Here is a 21,166-nt window from a genome sequence, read left to right as displayed (position 1 = left end):
AATATCAAATTTAACAAATTAGAAGAAGTTTTTAAATTTTTTAATGTTAAACAAAGATAATTATAATATACCAAAATATGCTTTCTCCTTATCTACAAGTGAGAGTACGAGGAGGGTTGAATATACACAACTTTTTCCCTATTTTGTGAACATAAGGAATAAGTCATGCTAAAGACCAGAGAAAGGGAAATAAAAAAAATTACCAGCTAATATAAAAACCGAATCAAAAGAAACAATATGTAATAATATAGACGAAGAACAAGTTAGTAATATTAAAATTACTAATAAGCTAATTAGAAAAACTCAACCAATTAATCACCCCTATTCTTCGACCTACATATCATGTCTCATCTAATCGTAAGCAATTAAAGATTAGGGCATAATACATATATTGGACTCTAAACTTAGATTTAAATTTTAACTTTGACCTCCAACTTTCATAATGCACAAATCGACACTTTAACTATCCAACTTTTAAATAAATAAACACATGAGTCCTAGATGACACAAACACGTAGGATAAAAAATGACATGTAGGATATGTGTGTCTATTTATTTAACTTTATACAAGCTTAAGTGTCTATTTGTGTACATTTGATGTTAAAAAACATAAATATAATTTAAAATTAAATTAAGTATCACATTTATGTATTAAAAGAAAATAATATAGGGGTTTAAAATGCAATAAAATAAGAGACATGGCTATAGCCCACAATACTACAGTCCAATAGAAATGTATAGTTAGTGAAAAAGACAAGTTTTATTAAAGAGGATTTAGGGATCGCACACTAAATGTTTGATTAATTGCCAGAGAGAGAACAGAGATGCTCTTTGCTGGCGCACCTCTATATGCATACGTGCCCACAGCTCATCCCGCACGCACGCCTATGCACATTTCTTAATATATATTCTTACCCCTCAAATCTTCTCAAAAATTCCCAGATTCCTCCTCTTCTTCTGAGTAAATTAAAACTAATGGATCCATGTCCGTTCGTCCGTATTGTAATCGGAGGTTTAGCCTTGAAGTTCCCTTCTGAATCGTCGAAAGTTCTTCCGAATAATTCAACTTTTGATTGTAAAATCAAGCTAAGAGGTTGTTCGGCGCAATCAACGACTATCTCGGCGTTTGTTCAAGAAAGAGAAGTGATCGTGGATAATAGGATTCATGGTTGTTTTAATTTTAGTAAGTCGGAGCTTGTGAAATTTGTTGAGAAATCGAATGTTAGAGGAAACCCTACCTGTTTAAAGATTGAGATTTATGGGGGTAAAGTGGGTTTTGGGTATGGTAGTAAGAGGCTTTTGGGGAGTGTTGTGGTGCCATTGGATTTGAAGAGCTTGGAGAATATTGGACATAGAGGATTTGTGATTCACAATGGATGGGTTTCTGTTGGTTGTGGGTCTAGTGCTGAATTGAATTTAAACGTCAGAGCTGAACCTGACCCGAGATTTGTGTTTCAGTTTGATGGAGAACCTGAGTGTAGTCCACAAGTTTTTCAAGTTAATGGTAACGTGAAGCAGCCGGTTTTTACTTGCAAGTTCAGTTTCAGAAACTCCGGTGACCGGAATTTGAGATCCAGGTTCGTTTTTTTAAATTTTTTTTCAATCAATCGATTTGTTGAATAGGGTTTTTGACTTTGAATTTGCTAATTCTTTACAGATCGTCGTTATCTGAACCAAGCACGTCAACAAGCTGTTTTGGTTCTTGCACATCTGATAAAGAGATACCTGTAAAAGAACGAAAAGGATGGTCAATTACAGTACATGATCTTTCCGGTTCACCTGTTGCAGCAGCGTCAATGGTGACCCCATTTGTTCCATCACAAGGTTCGGATCGGGTCAGCAAATCCAACCCGGGATCTTGGCTCATCCTCCGACCCGGTGACAACACATGGAAGCCATGGGGTCGTCTAGAAGCATGGCGAGAACGCAACGGCGAACTCGGGTACCGCTTCGAGATCATCCCGGACGGAGCCACCGACGCCATCACATTAGTCAATTCAACCATCAGCACCAAAAAAGGTGGTAAAATCGGTATAGACATAATCAACGGAGCTACTCCGTTGACTAGCCCCAACAGCAGCTTCGACCTTAGCTCAGGATCCGGATCCGGATCAGACTTCGGATCCCAACCCGGATCCGGATCGTGGGCGCAGCTACTGTATCGGGGCTTCGTGATGTCGGGGACGGTAGGAGGAGAGGGGAAATGCACTAAACCGGAGGTGGAAGTTGGGGTGCAGCATGTGAGTTGTGCGGAGGATGCTGCGGCGTTTGTGGCGTTGGCAGCTGCCATGGATCTCAGTATAGATGCTTGTCGGTCATTTTCCCAGAAACTTCGAAAAGAGTTGAGGCAGCAAGACCAAGAATGATACGGTTAAACGGGTCGGGTGACAGATATGGGTTGCTTCGGGTTTCAGTTTAAGTTTTGCTAATTAACTAACTGACAGCAGTTTTTAGCTGTATTTTCTTTTTTTTATTTTATTTTATTTATTGCCTTTTTTCGAGTGTACAGTGATAAGACAGCTGTCTATTTTGAATTTCTTTTTTTTTTCTCCTTTCGGAATGTATTTATTGATTAATTAATTTGGAATGATATAATGATCAAGAACTTCTCGTTACATGAATATGTTATTTCCGTTTATCTTTACTTCATACATTTTCTAAAAATAATATGAGTGTTTCAATAATATTCATATGAATTTTGATGTTTAATATTAAGTGATCTGAGAAATAAATAATTAATATTATGAAGAAAAAAAAACTTGACATAACCAACATGACAAGTTAAAGTTAGAAAAATTAACTTGAATAAATAAAAATAAATATTTTCACGTAAAATTTTATCATAATATATAGAATACTATTTTTTTACTTGTGAGGAGTCATCTAAAATAACGGTGATATTGTAGTCAATTATATATGTCCATTTTAACCGTCATATGATACCTACCACGTTTTGTGTTAAGTAATGAATGACTTTTAACAAATTAATAGAAATGAACCGTATTTATAGAAGTTAACCTTAATTAACACATAAAGGTATGGTATAATGTAGATTTTTAACAAAGCAATTAAGATTTGTTTTGGAAATGGGAACCCAAAGTTGGTTGATTTTTGTCGTTTTTTTTTGTAAAGAATCCAATGTACTACTATATGGTTTGTAGGCTGGCATCAGGTGATTTTAGATCTGGCAATACATGTCTAATTAGAATAGTAATACAAAAAAACAACTAAATAAATAGTAGTACTACATGTCCAATTAAACTAGTAAATTTTTTTTTGCATTGTTTAGCAGTACACGTGTGTATCAACTTTGGTAGGATAATATGACTTGGCTTACCAACATGGGTTATAGTATTGTGGTAAACTGTTTCATTCATTATTAAAAATTTCGAATTTGAGTTTTATGTGCGAAAAAACTAAGTTGGGAGCATTATTTTTGAATAGATCATGCAGTAGCCAGCATGTAATCTCAATATAATTTAATCTCTAATATGAGATCCGAACATCAAATGAGATTTGGCTGTAATATGTGGCAATTATCTGGTTTCTCATGTGTTTATTGGTCTAGTACAACCCATTTTGGGTGATTCTCTAATTTGTTTTTTTCTTCTTTTTTCTTTCTTTAATCCTCACATGGGTACAGGAACATAATACGATTGATGTTCAAAGAGGTTGTGATCTAGAAATTTTGATTTTTCGTTCGGTAATTGATATTCAATTTATATTTGCGTTAGGAAATCTTATGATAGAAATGATTTATTACTTTTTAACAAAAACGATTTTATATCATGTTAGCTTGAATTTGAAATTTCTGATTATGGATGAAAAAATATTTCTCACTCCGTTACAACCTTTGTTGGTGACGCAATTTTAACAAGAGAAATGAAAAAATGCAAAACTCATCATACATTTAACTATACGATTGAGATGATTATGCTCTTAATTATACTAAAAAAGAAAATATCCTTGAATAATCTTTATATTAATATAGATGAATCACAGGAAAAGAAAGAAAAGTTGAAGCTTTTCAATCAAAAAAAATAATACAAGTAGTGGATTAGTGTGCACTAGCAATTTTAATAAGTAGCAAAGAAAAGAGAAAACGTGTAGTCCCCAAAAACACAAAATATCTTCTACTCCCTTTGGCTTAATGTACCAACCTAGCTTCCACTTGCTCTGTCATGTCATCATATGTGTTGTTTCAATACCAAATGTATATGATTTTCACATCATATTTTGTATCTCTATTATTCAAAAATTATATACAAAAATGGTCACAACTCACAATTTGTCATTTTTGGTCCCCCTTTTGCAATAAAAAGAGATGGAAAAAAAAAAGGGCAACTAGCCGTTCATCCTTTATTTTATTTTTTAAATAATAGAACTTCTGAATATTCATTTATCCGTAAAAATTGCTTTAGATACTAATGATATATAACTCAATGTTAATAACTTTTTAGTAAGTTAGGATATAATATGTGGTCTTTTTTGTCAATATGTGATTATAATGTGTTATATTTAAACCAACATTACTAAAACGTAAAATTTATCAATAACAAAGACACTAAAAATGTTAAAAAGTATTGTTTTTTCCTTTTTTTTTTTTTTGAGTGGATTTGGAGAGAGAGAAGAGGTGGAAAAATACAACTCCATCCGTTCAATTTCATGTGTCACTATTTCCTTTTTGGTCAGTCCTAAAGAATGTCACATTTTCTTATATGGTAAGTATTTAAAAGTATAATTTCTCTTTTACTCTTATTGTTCCCACTTAATATTCTAATACATTTATGAGGACAAAAAAAATGAATTACTTTTTTGAAAGCCGATTTGATAAACATTTCAAAATTTTCATTATTTCTTAAACTCCGTGTCAAATCAAATGTTGCTAATGAGACAGAGGGAGTACTATTAGAAAACAGGTTTATGTAACTATGGGCAGATTGAGTTAGGGCCCAAGATTAGACAGCCGCTAGGTCCATCACTAAGTACTAAGAAAAAGACATGGCTTATGATGCAACATAACATGATCCCACACAATATCAGCTTCCTCGATTTCTATTTCAATTCATTTTAATATCTTTAATTTTAATTTGGATAGTTAACCCATTAATCATAAACAGTGAGATAAGATCTCACCTTTAATGTTGACTTCACTTCACTATATTATTTTGCTTCACATGTAAACATTGGGTCCATTTACACCTCTTTACAGCGTGGCAAAAGGATCATATTATTGAATTTGAGACTTATCCACAACACTAACGAGTAAAGAAATACAATCAAAGACCTCTCTACAATAATAAGAATGTATAATGATTTTTCACTGTAATAACTATGTTTTATATGGAATCGATCTTCCATGTAATATTATACAATCTTTATAATAGCATTTTACTGTAGCAAGTAAACTTATCCGGAGAAACAATATGATAATTTTTCACGGTAATAACCTGAAATTTGCTTAATTTTTCATTTGAACACCTGAACTAAGCCATGTAGCAATTGATACTATTTTGATGTTGAAATGCTAGTACTTTCATCTTCTGTGGGAACCATGATTTACTCGAACTCTAGATTAATTTATACCTTAATTAATCAAAACATCTCAGTAAAGTCAAAACATAGCATATCTGTTTCAATACACTACACAAGTTCTGTAACAGAATCACAATCTATATATAGAAAACAGATTAAACAGAAAAATGGAAGACGCTAGAAAGTAGAAACGATTATACAAGTTGGAACCCTTCACTCATGACTATATAATGCCTGCAACATTAATATGGTCTACAGTTTATGAATTTTGCACATTTGTGAAACCGAATAACAGTAAACGAAAGTGTGAAAACTCATCACGAAAACTAAACACACTACTTGTCTAATTGTACAGTTATCATTCTGCTGCAGCATCTTCCATGCTTCCTTCAGTTTGTATTTCAGGAAGAGTTTCTACATCTGTGCGGACATGTTTCTCCTCCAAGTGGGAGGACGAATCAGAAGAATCAATCAGATCATCCCCCAAATTCTCAACAATTGATGCATCCACGTCTTCATCAGTAGTTCCAGTTTCTTCACTGCTAGTATCGGCCTTCTCAACCTCAGTTGCATTGTTATCATTCAAAGGCAACCCTTCATTATCTACTGCTTCAGCAGTTGCATTCCCTTGGACGACTTTTTCTGCCAGGGAAGGCTCCGTATCACCAGAAACATTCGAGGAATCGACCGGGATTGAGTCTAACTCGTCCTTTTTAGAGGAAACTGTTAAATTAGAATCAATTTGGTTATCATCCACCGTATCTGCAGAGTTACTGCTTTGCTGACTAGTTGACATGTTGGAAGACGTTGTATCCCCTACTGTGGCATTAGACTCTTGGTTAACTGCCTGGGTTCCATTCTGTAGAAGTAAGTCATGAGCCTGTGCGCTCAGTTCCGTCGAGTAGGTTCTCGATTCAGAATTATCTGTCAATCCTTCTGTTCTTGTGGAATTTGAAATTGAAGTGTCTGCAGCAGTGGATAAGATCGGGTCATCATGCTTCTCTTCACTGTTCGTTGTGTTTGGAGGACTGTCTTCTTCATCTGCTTTACCATTTTCCTCCTTCAAAACCACTGTTGTATTTTGGCTGGTATTGATCTGCATAATGTTATTAACACCAGCTTTACTCTTGGCTTCAGCAGAATGTTCTACTTCTTGCTCTAACTTACCACTCTCATTTTCAGTTGTAGTTACAACTGTATCATGAGTCACTGCACTTGAAGCATCATCTGCTTTATAATGTTCTTCACGTGCCTCATGTGAACTGCTTGAGTCTTCATCGTGATCATGTTCTTCCAATGAATTTTCTTCATCCACCTGACTATCATTCACTTCAGCATCTCTCTCCTCAGTTTCCTTCTCGCTATCTTCTCCTCGTTCCTTGTCTTCATCAACAGCATCCAATTCTGGATCACGCTCTACATCAGACTTCTCATGATCATGATCATCGACCTCATCTTCTGCATCTTCCCGGTGTTCCTCATTCTTCTCTTGATCATGATCATCGACCTCATCTTCTCCATCTTCTCTGTGTTCATCATTCTTCTCTTCATCATGATCCTCAACCTCATCTTCTCCATCTTCTCTGTGTTCATCATTCTTCTCTTTTGTATTGTTCTCTTCTAGATCTTCTTCCTCAGGCTTATTCCCTTCTTCTTCTTCCACAGTTTCATCTTCTAGTTCCTCTCTATGCTTCTCATCAACTGTATCTAATCCCTCAATCCGGGGTAGATCTTTCCTTCCAAGTTTCACAAGTTCATTGATACTTCCAGACTTGATTGAAGACTTGGCATCATCTTCATCAAATTCTTTCTTTTTATCATGTGAGTGCTTGACCTGGTAAATCAGCCAAAAGCAAACAGCAAGCAACAGACAGATTTGTAAAACATTCTTAACCTTGACACCTTTGGATCTATGGTTCCTACTAGGTGACTGCTTGTACATGGTGAGTTTTACTACCTGTCCTGCAAAGATTTATTGAATCTGTCAACAACCAGACTAACATATCAGTCCAAGCACTACTCATAAACTTTGAAGCAATTTATTTATCAATCAAGTTCAATAAATATCTAATCTAATAGTCTTACCTGTCAAATATATTCAGAACATAATATGGCACATCAATCTTATCTACCAGTGAATTGTGTTTTAGATTTGCTAATTGAGCACCTAAGGGTGTGGCCTAGTGGTCAATAACGTGGCTGCAAGCCTTTGAACTAGGGCAAATCCCAAAGAAGACGAAACCAAATTATTTCTTCACATATGCCTAAGCCTTGGTGAATTCGTGTTACCCAGAACCTGTGCTAGTAGGAGATAGCATATACCCCGTAAAATAGTTGAGGAGCCAGCTTGATAGCATATAGCCCGTGAAATAGTTGAGGTGCACGAAAGCTAGTTCGAACACGTCTTAGATTTGCTAGAAAATAAACTGTTGCTGTCATAAGCACCAGACCATTTTCACATTTGAGACTCTGAAAAGCATCATCTGGAATTTATGATACTGTTCTACAGAGGCATCTCAAAAAATTAGGAGAATATCTAACAGGAGAGGAGTCATTTGGACGTAATGAATAGATTGTTCCTTGGGGGGTCCATTGTTTAAATTTGATAAAAGGAAAAACTATAGGCCCTAGCAAGACCTATTTGTAGCTTACAACTAATCAGTTGACCCCAATTCCTCTCGAACTTGACTTCGGCAAAAGTTAACAAAAATGGCAACAATATGAATCTCTATATATTTTGGACATGATATGGTCAAAGTTTAAGGACATAAAGTTCCCATAGCGGGACAGGTTGCCTAACTGAAAAGCCCCTACCCATATCAAAAGATCCCTTACCTTATCTCGTTCTACTAAACCTCCTCATCAAATGTGCAAAGAGCCATTCAGGTTAGGAAGATACATGTTCATACCCGAGTTCTTCAAAGTAGAAATATCAGGATTAGCATGATATAATAGGGCTGACTGGAAAACTGTGAGGAGCCTGCCTAGAACTATTGAAATGTTTAATAACCCAAGGAGATGAATAGGACTCCTCACAATATCATAACACAATCACCATTATAATCTTCCCCACCACAACCAAGCCATAACCTTCTTAAAGAATTAAATATCATTTAGTTTACAAGTAGTATATAGAAAATAGGCACCGGATTGCAATTTTTAAGAAGTCAAAATACCTTTGCATTACCATTGCCATGTGCCTCACATATGGCACCATATAGGCTGACAGCCATTGATCTAATTTTTTCTGAAGTCAACTGTCAGCTAGATATTATAATACATGGTAAGTTATAAGCAAGCTAAAATTTTCTAAGCAAGAAGACTAGCAGTACTTAAGAATGTAATCTCGATATCCTACCTCACCCTCCTTAACAAGCAGGGAAGTGAAAAATATCAGCGGAAGAGAGAAGGGTGGGGCTGCAATTTTGAGTTAGAAATTTCTCCACACGAGGCCTTATTATTATTACTGAGATGGTTTGTCTTGGCAGTACTAATAGTTTCAGTCAATCAATTTGGAAGGACATACTACTCGGTCCACGTCAACTTGCACACAAACTGACTTGGTAACTGCTGTTATCCCAAAATCCCGGTTTAATAAGAAAAGACGGTTAGATCAGATAAATAGGAAATGATGTCGTTTCTCATAATTTTAACAATGCCAGTTACAGAATTGTGAAGTTCTCCTAAATAGAAATAAAGAAAAAGAAGCAAAATTTGAACCCCTGATCGAATTTTGTTCATAAATGAGAGGTGCTTCAACTTCATGGAGAAAAGGCGCAATCTTTGTTTCCCAATTGCATTAAAGATCAATTCCATTCATAAGAGTGCTGAGAGATTACTTTCACAGTGTAAGTCCTATTTACACAATCAGGTAACTTATCAGGTAATCACAGCTAAATCCTTCATTAACTAACCAGTAATCGCAGATTAGAATTCCCTAATACTGTAAAAAAAGAAAAAAAAAAATTTACACTATCCGTGTATACAACTTAAATTCTTCACTAATCCTTGTACAACCTACTCGGCCTAAATGCAAATACGGTACAACTACTCCATGGTCATAGATTTACAGAAGTGCATTTCTTCTATACCCTAAAATAAATACTTTAACTAATGGAAACTGACGAATCAACAAAGAATATGGAATGTTGATTAATATAAGGGAAACCGAACCCTAACAACAAAACACCAAACTCCATAAATGCAATAACAAGAGTAAGACAACTAATTGTAACTTACTTAAAGAGTTACCAAATCCCCAATTATTTTTGACAGTACACCAAGACAAATTAAACCCAAGAAAACTCACACCCAAATTAACTTATACATTAAATTACACAAACCCATTCACAGAAACAGCCAATTTAAAACGAGGAGTGAGCTAACACTAATCTTACAAACTCAAACACTTCAACAACAGTAAGGAAGAAATGAACTACTTGATTTTGAAGGGGAAGAAAAGAATACCTGAAAGTAGCCAAGAAAATGGAAAAAAGGGGAAAGTAATTGATTAGTCAAAGAGTTTTCATAGATATATTGATTGATGAAATTGAATTGAAGGGAGTCCTTCTCCACCTATAATTCTTCTTCAACTTCTCTTTCTTATTCGGATCTACAAACAAAGCCTCTACACACTCTCTACTCTCTACTCTCTAGATTTTTGGACGGGCTCCGATACATTACTATAAATGGACCGGGTCATATATGCCTGCTTCTCTTTTTCTCATATACTACATAAATTTTTCTGCGTTCGATTTTGTTTGCACGCATCAATATATTCACTAACATCTTGTTTTGGATAGTTATCATTATACTATTCTATTATTCATTAGTTTAACTTCAATATTTTCGTTTTAATGACACATAAAATTAATAACAAAAAGTTTTATTTTGTAGAACGATTGATTTGGTGTGATTAAATTGTTATTTTATTTTTATTTATTATTTAATAATTCAATTTTATCATTTGCACTATTTTTTCATAGTAGATATACTTTGTATCGAACTGATCTTATGAGTTTATCATTTAAATTATCGGTGTGTGATATTATGTAACAAAAAAGAACGATCAGTCGTTCCAAATGCTGTATACATTAAAAGAATGTAATATAATACAATACGATACATTATAAATGATAACACCTTATTTGGATGGTTGTTACTCGTTTGTATTGTTAGTTTATTTACCGTATTTATTTTGATTGTTATTTAAATTCTATTGTAACGTATCATTAAAATTCCTTGTTAGGTAATGATGAAATGATCCGTTTTATGTAATGGATTGGTTTGGTGTGATTGAGTCGTTATTTTAATATTTTCTTATCATTTTATTTTTATTATTATTTATTAATTGTATTTCACGTTTTACTCTACCTTTTTAAATAATTCCAACCCCGTACCTTACTTTTCTGATAGATTTATCATTTAAATTATAGATGTATGACATTGTGTAACGACTGAGAAGAAGAGAAATCTATCCAAATATTGTATTCATTAAAACAATATAGTATGATACTATACAATACACGCAATACAATACTATACGATATATTATAAAACAACACATAGCAATCCAAACAAAGTGTTAAAGTAACAACCATCCAAACAAAGGGTAAAATTTTGGATTTTAAATACAAGAACTAAATTTGAATCTTGATCTCTTCTAATATGTACTCGTTTCCATAAATGTTATGTACCCCTGGCCACGAGACTAATGTTACCGATAAGAGTTATTTCGAAATTAGGACTTTTAATATGATTTATTAATTTATTTGTTATGTTTTTTTTAAAAAAATAATAAAATTTTAAATTTTTGAATCGGTTTTGATAATTCATTCCCTTGACTTTTGAATGTTTTTTGTTGTCGAGATAATATTATGTATCCATTTTTAGAATAAAAAATAATAATTCTTTGGATACCAAATATAGAAGAGTGTTACATTGATGGTCACATGCAAAGCCAGCATGTATTATGGGTCTTAATATTAGGCTTGTGAATTTGGACCCACCCTAATTTTGATGTGAATAATTGTTATAGATTTATATAGTTTTTTTTGTGCACTTAGTGTATATATATATATTGATTTTTAAATATATTATTATTATTATACATAAAATTTTTGAGGTATCGATATCTTTTGAGTGAGTATAAATAAAAAAAATTAATATTTTTTGAGTGAGTATAAATAAATAAATTGAAATGGTCTTGGTTAAACTTGCAAGTTAGAGCTAAAAATCTTATTTCTATATTGTTCTAGAAGGACTAAAAAGATATCAAAAGTTTGACAAATTGATAAACTGCAACACTTGGCTCAACTACCCTCCTTTTTACTAGTCCAAATATTTATAAACAAACACTTAATTTTGTAGTTTGTTAACAAATAAAAAATAAATCTTGGTTATAGTCTATATAGAAACTTTTCTTTTCTCATCATATAATATAAATAGGAGTGGTAAAGTTTGGGAAATTTCGAATATCTTTAGCCTAACATATGGTCTTGTGAAAGGTCAAATTTCAAATATTTTTTCTACAATTTTGTTTGATTGATCAAGGTTAACTTTCGATATTTTAACATGACGTTTAGATAAATATATAATAAAAATTAAAATTATAAAATTTTAGATATTTTTTATCTAAAACTATTAATTTGTTTTTCAAACTTTAAACAATCCAATTCACAACTCTTTAACGTCAGAATCTACTTGCAAATGAATTCAAATTTAAAATACTAATTTCAAATAAAAAAAAAATTCTCAAACCATTAATTATTAAAAGAACAAAGGCCAAAGCTAACAAACACTTTTTCTTCTTTTTTTTTGCAAGAAATGGAGATTTGTCAAAATTTTCAAGTTTTTCAATAAGAATGGCAGTATACTTCAGAAAAGGGAAAAATAAGTGTGCTTTTTTACTCATGTAAGACAGTTAGACTATTTAACATGTCAACAGAACATTTCATTTATATATAATCTAGATAAATATTATAGAGGTTAGAGACCATAGAATAAGGGTATGGGTCGAACATGAAGATGATATGTCTTACAAGGCGGATAGTATATGATCTATATGAAATACTACTAATGAATTTTTTATTTTTTATTTCTACTAGAAAATTATTTTTTTCATTTTTAAATAAAACATAGTTTCGGAAACACTCGAAACTACTTAGCAGGTATAGAATATGAATCATATATTAACATAGAAACTTGACAACAAGGATGAATATTTACGCACGTATTTAATCAAAATTTAGTAGAGTGTTTGATGATTTTCCGTTAACAAAATGAGATACAATATGTTAAAACACTTCTATCTGGACAAAGTTATACAATATATACATAAAAGTCATATATAAAGATACTAAACCAATTTTTACTTTTACTTTATTAAATAAATGTGGACCAAGGAATCAATCAACAAGTACCTTAAAGAGTTATATTGTTTATACACTGTATACCAAATATGTATACACATGTATATATGAATTCGATGAGTGAGTCATTCAAAAATATTAAGTTAATACAAAAAGTAATAAATAAAAGTTGAAACAAACATTGGTTCCATCAGTCGTATTAACTTAAGTGCGCTAGAATCAAATTACTTTTCTGATCAATTTGATGTAAATAATATATAATTATCTTTTGATCGATTACAAAAATCTTTGTTAAATAAAAGATAAATTGTATTTTGAAATTAAGTATATGAAAAATTTATCATCTCTAACTTTCTTTATTGAGCTAAGAAAAAAAAGAAAAGCATATGAAACACTCTATCAATTAGTTTAAATTATTTAAGTTAAATGTTATAGTAATTCAACTCCTTAGAATTTAAAACCATTATTGATTATACTCTATTTAAATGTCAAACACAAAATGCAATAACACATCATAATGGAACAAAATATTTCTTAATGCTTTGTGAAGAGTTCACCTAATACAATTCAAGTATTTTTAAATGATTAATAGTAAATATAAATCATTTTATATATATATATAAATATATATATATATATATTCAAGTATTTTCAGATTATTAAAATTTTGAAAATTAAAGAAAATAAAAAGAAAATAAATGGCAATAATGAATAGCTTAAAGCTTAAGATACAATCTGTTTAAATTTCTAAGACTAAAAAAGGTTTTAATAGTTTTGATATTTGAGTATTAAGAGAATGTCTAGAAAATTTATTTAAAGGGATTATATAATTTCAAATGATCGGAGCAGACTTTCACATATAACAAATATAAAATTTATACTTGTATGTTATAGATATAGTTTGCATAATTGCGTTTTATAGCAATTTTATGTTTGCTATGAAGCTTTTGATTTGTATGATTCGCTAGATACATCCAATTTTATACAAATTGTCCAGTTTTGTATAAAGTATGCATTTGTATAATTATAAGTTTATAAAACAAAAATATATGTATTTATATTTGTCTATGCACTTTTCTCTCATTTTATACAAAAACAAAAGCATTTTATATATTCTATACATTTATATACCGAATGTATAATTGTATACCAAAAATGACTAATTATACACCGAACCAGATGACAAAAAAAAAATGTTTGCTGCGAATTACATGTAAAATAAACTATGATTATAATAGTTAATTTGGATATTTAATTTGAATTAATAATTTGTTATTTCATGCAATTTTTCCTATAATTAATGTACTTAAAACAAGCCCGATATATTTAATTTAAATTAATAATTTGCTATTATATGACGAAGGATAAATATAAAATTGTTCCGAGAATACTCAATTAATTAATTCTAAACAAATAATTTATCATGAGCTAGCCCCTTGTATTAAGTTAGAACTCTTCTCTTTCGAGAAGTGCTCGAGGAGGAAAAATTAGAGTTTAGACCTAAAATGACCTTGTCTTCTATGGAAATTATAATTAATTAGGGCTTTGAAGATTAAAAGTCCAAGGCTAGATTTCTAGTGGATTATACTATAATAAATTGTTAATTTGAAAAAGTGATCATTTCACCTACAAAGGCAATCACGTCTTTAATTTGTTGTCACTACGTACATAAAATATAGTGCGATATATGATAATATATAGGCATACCACGTTTTTTTTTTTTGGGAAGATTTGTAATATCTTGATATATGTTGATAATAAAGAAGAGATTATGTCATGCAATTCAAAGGATGAAATCAACATGACAATGGACTAATAACATAACGTATATAATTAAAATTACTAAACTCGGTTGAATCATAACTGATGAATCAACATTTAAAATAACTCAAACGACAAATGAACATTTGACTGAATCATAACTGACAAACATTATAGAATGAACGCATTGTTAAAGAATGACAAAAGTCTCACATCGGTGATTAATGAGATGGGTGGACTCCTTATAAGGCTTGGGCAATCCTCCTTCCTTTGAGCTAGCTTTTGGGGGGTGAGTTAGGCCTAAGGCCTAATTTTACATGGTATCAGAGCAGGGCCCGTCTCACCCGATGTTGGGGTCCCCAAAATTAAAATTGCCCACGCACCAGATGCTAAGCACTGGGCGTGAGGTGGGGGGTTAAAGAATGACAAAAGTCCCACATCGGTGATTAATGAGATGGGTGGACTCCTTAGAAGGCTTGGGCAATCCTCCTTCCTTTGAGCTAGCTTTTGGGGGGTGAGTTAGGCCTAAGGCCTAATTTTACATGGTATCAGAGCAGGGCCCGTCTCACCCGATGTTGGGGTCCCCAAAATTAAAATTGCCCACGCACCAGATGCTAAGCACTGGGCGTGAGGTGGGGGGTTAAAGAATGACAAAAGTCCCACATCGGTGATTAATGAGATGGGTGGACTCCTTAGAAGGCTTGGGCAATCCTCCTTCCTTTGAGCTAGCTTTTGGGGGGTGAGTTAGGCCTAAGGCCTAATTTTACATGGTATCAGAGCAGGGCCCGTCTCACCCGATGTTGGGGTCCCCAAAATTAAAATTGCCCACGCACCAGATGCTAAGCACTGGGCGTGAGGTGGGGGGTTAAAGAATGACAAAAGTCCCACATCGGTGATTAATGAGATGGGTGGACTCCTTAGAAGGCTTGGGCAATCCTCCTTCCTTTGAGCTAGCTTTTGGGGGGTGAGTTAGGCCTAAGGCCTAATTTTACATGGTATCAGAGCAGGGCCCGTCTCACCCGATGTTGGGGTCCCCAAAATTAAAATTGCCCACGCACCAGATGCTAAGCACTGGGCGTGAGGTGGGGGGTTAAAGAATGACAAAAGTCCCACATCGGTGATTAATGAGATGGGTGGACTCCTTAGAAGGCTTGGGCAATCCTCCTTCCTTTGAGCTAGCTTTTGGGGGGTGAGTTAGGCCTAAGGCCTAATTTTACATGGTATCAGAGCAGGGCCCGTCTCACCCGATGTTGGGGTCCCCAAAATTAAAATTGCCCACGCACCAGATGCTAAGCACTGGGCGTGAGGTGGGGGGTTAAAGAATGACAAAAGTCCCACATCGGTGATTAATGAGATGGGTGGACTCCTTAGAAGGCTTGGGCAATCCTCCTTCCTTTGAGCTAGCTTTTGGGGGGTGAGTTAGGCCTAAGGCCTAATTTTACATGGTATCAGAGCAGGGCCCGTCTCACCCGATGTTGGGGTCCCCAAAATTAAAATTGCCCACGCACCAGATGCTAAGCACTGGGCGTGAGGTGGGGGGTTAAAGAATGACAAAAGTCCCACATCGGTGATTAATGAGATGGGTGGACTCCTTAGAAGGCTTGGGCAATCCTCCTTCCTTTGAGCTAGCTTTTGGGGGGTGAGTTAGGCCTAAGGCCTAATTTTACATGGTATCAGAGCAGGGCCCGTCTCACCCGATGTTGGGGTCCCCAAAATTAAAATTGCCCACGCACCAGATGCTAAGCACTGGGCGTGAGGTGGGGGGTTAAAGAATGACAAAAGTCCCACATCGGTGATTAATGAGATGGGTGGACTCCTTAGAAGGCTTGGGCAATCCTCCTTCCTTTGAGCTAGCTTTTGGGGGGTGAGTTAGGCCTAAGGCCTAATTTTACATGGTATCAGAGCAGGGCCCGTCTCACCCGATGTTGGGGTCCCCAAAATTAAAATTGCCCACGCACCAGATGCTAAGCACTGGGCGTGAGGTGGGGGGTTAAAGAATGACAAAAGTCCCACATCGGTGATTAATGAGATGGGTGGACTCCTTAGAAGGCTTGGGCAATCCTCCTTCCTTTGAGCTAGCTTTTGGGGGGTGAGTTAGGCCTAAGGCCTAATTTTACATGGTATCAGAGCAGGGCCCGTCTCACCCGATGTTGGGGTCCCCAAAATTAAAATTGCCCACGCACCAGATGCTAAGCACTGGGCGTGAGGTGGGGGGTTAAAGAATGACAAAAGTCCCACATCGGTGATTAATGAGATGGGTGGACTCCTTAGAAGGCTTGGGCAATCCTCCTTCCTTTGAGCTAGCTTTTGGGGGGTGAGTTAGGCCTAAGGCCTAATTTTACATGGTATCAGAGCAGGGCCCGTCTCACCCGATGTTGGGGTCCCCAAAATTAAAATTGCCCACGCACCAGATGCTAAGCACTGGGCGTGAGGTGGGGGGTTAAAGAATGACAAAAGTCCCACATCGGTGATTAATGAGATGGGTGGACTCCTTAGAAGGCTTGGGCAATCCTCCTTCCTTTGAGCTAGCTTTTGGGGGGTGAGTTAGGCCTAAGGCCTAATTTTACATGGTATCAGAGCAGGGCCCGTCTCACCCGATGTTGGGGTCCCCAAAATTAAAATTGCCCACGCACCAGATGCTAAGCACTGGGCGTGAGGTGGGGGGTTAAAGAATGACAAAAGTCCCACATCGGTGATTAATGAGATGGGTGGACTCCTTATAAGGCTTGGGCAATCCTCCTTTCTTTGAGCTAGCTTTTGGAGTGTGAGTTAGGCCTAAGACCTAATTTTACACGCATCACTTAAAATAACTTAATCAACAAATGAACATTCGACTAAATTATAATTGATGAACATTGTAGGACAACACAACACTTAGGATAACTCAAACGACAAAATCTAGACACTTAATATAATATTAAAGTTTTAAATTTTATTTCGACAATTTCACAAAGCGCACACCAAGAATGTAGTTGAACTAGTGATTGGGAACTATGGAAGAAGTAGATCTAATAGCCCTATTAGCAAAGGGTGCACCAACATTGGGTCCATATGAAGAACTTTCCCTAGCACAATTAGGAGGAGTCCAAGCACTTCCAAGTTTTTGAAATGGGAATGCATAATTATTCACCATTTGTTGTTGTTGTGCCACTTTTTCAACCTTTTGCACTAGACTTTCCAATGCCTCCTTCAAGTGTTGAAGTTGGAATAAGTTAAGTTTTTCTATAGGAGATTCCCACCATTGATCATTAGCTCTCCTCCTAATTTCTCGTAGGGATTCTCCGTATTTTTTCTCCATTTGGAGAACCCCCTCGAGGTTCATGAGCTTCATATTGAGCTCACGAATACCAGCTTCTCGATGAGCCACAATAAGTTGATTGTGGACATCGTTATTTGGTGGAGGGAGGTCCCTCCCAAGGAACCTATCCACCAATGTTCCCACACTAGGGTGACCAAAGGAGAAAACTTTATCTCCGGGGGAAAATATCACTATGACAATTTCAGCACCACATAGAATACAAAGTTCACTGGCTTTTTTAAACAAACCAGCACGACGCTTAGAAAACGTAACTTGTAAGTTACTTGCATTCTTCATTTTCACCATTTCAACCCTTTGACGACCCTTGCTAACCCTTCTTGCCATGTCTAAATTATCACTCAATATATTTGTGAAACTAAGAAATTGTTATTTTTTTTGGTCTTAATACCATGAGCTTTATATAAGAAAAAAATATGTTTTAAAATAACTTGGGGAGCCTAGAAATTTATGTTATTTCCCTTTTTGTGAAGGATTTGAACCAAGCCCATTTTGCCTTCATTCTATATTTCGTTAGTGCTAGTCCTAAATTATCATAATTATATTATTAGAAAAAACATGTTTTTCTTAATTTGAATTATGTTGTTGAATTGCAATTGACCACCACTTTTATTGAGTACACATTGAATAATGAAAATATTAAATTTACTTGGCCTTCATTATCGTCTCGCCAGAGAGACCTTAATGATCATAATCAGACGATACATATTTTTCCTAATTAGAATCATATTATTGAATTGCAATTGACGCATTTTATTTGAGAATAATTTATTAAAAAATATATTAAATGATTAATAAAAACTCTTTTATTTTAATAATAACACGAATTTCACATTACCATTGAATTTTCCAAGACGGACGTCATATTAAAGACATACAATGTATCACGTCAAGTATACATGATCGTTTAGATTTATAAATGTTACTACTATTTATACCGCGTTAAGGTTTAGTGCTCAGATTGTAAAGATTTTCGATAATTATTTGCTTTTTTATTTTAATATACCGGGTTGTTCCCCATTATTATATATAATGTCCTTATGAAAATCCGCAGATTTCTGGTAGACATTTTTACATTTATTTAAGGCTTATGATAGAAGGTCATTTTCTAAGCAAGACTGAACAAGTAAATATTCATATAACTAGAAATGGTGTAAAATATGTCAGCTGTTAAGTGATTGCCTTATTATTAGTTTACAATAAATATAATATTTTATTTACATAAAAAATAGTCAAAAATCTTAGAAAGTATACTCTGAATATACAATATAACTCGCCTTAACTCATTAAAAATATACGCTAACTATACAATATAATTTATATATACATAAGCTATAAATCAACTATATATTATATACACTCAAAAAGTTGAATACAACTTAACTATATATGATGTATTATACATAAATTATTCAATCTCGATCAACTCAAAATCACCTCTAAACAACTCTAAAATTTAAATACAAAATCCTTTTGATGTTTAGAGTCTTGCAATACGTCGATTTTAAGAAGAAAAAATAAAAGGACGCAACAGTAACGCCACACAAAAGAAGAAGAAAAAGGCAAGCAGAAGCAAGAAGCAAATTTTTTTGGTAATTAAATGAGCAACTTTTATGTATATCAAACATAAAAATGATATATTAACTAAACATCATGTAATGATATCATATATTACTATAATTAAAACATTTAATTATTGAATTTAAATATTAAATTATATTATTTTAATAAAAATATTAATGACTTTTGCACCTTAGATTAATTTCTAACGAAAATATCTATTTTATAATATTTATCATCTATTAATATATATATATATATATATATATTTTTTCTATAAAAAAATAATTAATTACATCTGAACTCGCAAACTTTCATTATTAAACTACCATCCAAACTTTAAATTATAATAAAGTACGGATGTATACACCAAAACATGTATCCTTAAAATTATCAAATTGCACCTAAGATTTTCCTTCAAAATCATGAGATGTGTTGTGATTCGTATGTATTTGCTTGTGCTGATTCAATAGAACAATTTAATACATACCATATGCTTTTCCACATACATATTTATCAAATTGTATGAATTTAATTATCGTATACATTTAGCAAATGGAAACTAAAAAAATACATAGAATACAAACAATTTGATTAAACATATAAATACAATTACTACACCAATGAATACAGCTATTATGGGATACAATGAAAAAAATATTTGTTGTTGATATCAAATGTATTCATTTATCAAAATATTCATATATTAACTAATCAACAATATAAACATGTTTATACTTGAATACAAATGGATTATGCGAATGTGAATACAACTTTATTCTTATTTACCATCTTTGATTGTGTGCTTTCGGTGGGGATGGAGGCACAAAACATGGGATTGTTTGTGGAATACATGAAGTTTTTTTAATATTGATAATGAAGTCTAGGCCTGTCGGGGGTGTTTAGAAGTTTCACATTGAAAAATGGACAAAAATTTATCTATTTTTATGAAAATATTTTAGAATTTTGAATGAAATAACTTAATTATTCTAATAAATAAATAAATAAATTACAACTATATACAAGGTTATGTTGATGGTTGTTACATTAGCTTGAGATTTGTTGTTTATTTTAAAATATAAGACCAATAAACCAGTAATATTCAAGTTTGATCTGATGTAAGATAACTTGTAGATATGTAATACAGGAGAACTTAAAGTTACTCAACTATAGTTTATATATTTATATTTATTTTTTTGTTGATTTTCATTATGCAATATTTCTTTTATGTTTCGTAACAAAAAAATGACCAAATATGAAATAAGTTATTGCGTATATGGAGGGCTTATGCATGGTGAAAAAATTAAATCATCTTATAGAAATTATATCTTATGCATATACTTTTTGGTCAAAATTTTTTGACGACCATCTCTTCAACAATTTTATTGCAACAACATGTTTGTGACTTTTTTTTATCTTTTTATTTTTGCAATGTAACTCAATCAATAATAAGGTATTTTCATGTAACTTTATGATTGGAGAAGAACTACTCCAAAACTATATATATCTTTAGCAAGTTACATTGTCATAAATACAGCTAGTAAATCATCAGAAGAAGTGATACAATAATTATACCGTGTGATTAACTTAATAATTTAATGAGTACAGATAACACATGTAAATT

At 33.3% G+C, this 21,166-nt stretch overlaps 3 protein-coding genes across 5 annotated transcripts; 1 reads left to right on the top strand and 2 right to left on the bottom strand.

Annotated features, from left to right (window-relative positions):
- The first annotated feature begins 791 nt into the window (after positions 1 to 791).
- Positions 792 to 2,615, top strand: LOC107008278. Its single transcript, XM_015207242.2, has 2 exons — positions 792 to 1,577; positions 1,658 to 2,615. Exons 1-2 carry the CDS (start codon positions 850 to 852, stop codon positions 2,364 to 2,366), a joined length of 1,437 nt encoding a protein of 478 aa, XP_015062728.1. The 5' UTR covers positions 792 to 849; the 3' UTR covers positions 2,367 to 2,615.
- A 3,016-nt stretch (positions 2,616 to 5,631) lies between these two features.
- Positions 5,632 to 10,306, bottom strand: LOC107007792 (dentin sialophosphoprotein). Of its 3 annotated transcripts, none has more exons than XM_015206568.2 (2): positions 10,003 to 10,306; positions 5,632 to 7,497 (listed from the first exon to the last, which is right to left on the bottom strand). In XM_015206568.2, exon 2 carries the CDS (start codon positions 7,475 to 7,477, stop codon positions 5,894 to 5,896), a length of 1,584 nt encoding a protein of 527 aa, XP_015062054.1. In that variant the 5' UTR covers positions 7,478 to 7,497; positions 10,003 to 10,306; the 3' UTR covers positions 5,632 to 5,893. The 3 variants fall into 3 exon arrangements, with proteins under 3 accessions (XP_015062054.1, XP_015062055.1, XP_015062057.1); XM_015206569.2 differs by having other exon boundaries at positions 5,632 to 7,516; positions 10,003 to 10,278; XM_015206571.2 differs by having other exon boundaries at positions 5,632 to 7,492; positions 10,003 to 10,278.
- A 7,337-nt stretch (positions 10,307 to 17,643) lies between these two features.
- On the bottom strand, positions 17,644 to 18,309 carry LOC107026089 (agamous-like MADS-box protein AGL62). The gene has a single exon (XM_015226940.1). It carries the CDS (start codon positions 18,307 to 18,309, stop codon positions 17,644 to 17,646), a length of 666 nt encoding a protein of 221 aa, XP_015082426.1.
- Between the last annotated feature and the right edge of the window lie 2,857 nt (positions 18,310 to 21,166).

The sequence above is a fragment of the Solanum pennellii genome, chromosome 1 (assembly GCF_001406875.1).
Source record: "Solanum pennellii chromosome 1, SPENNV200".
In the NCBI taxonomy this organism is placed as follows: Eukaryota; Viridiplantae; Streptophyta; class Magnoliopsida; order Solanales; family Solanaceae; genus Solanum; species Solanum pennellii.
The sequence above is the reverse complement of the archived record's forward strand: the minus strand, read 5'-3'. Positions and strand labels throughout refer to the sequence as shown.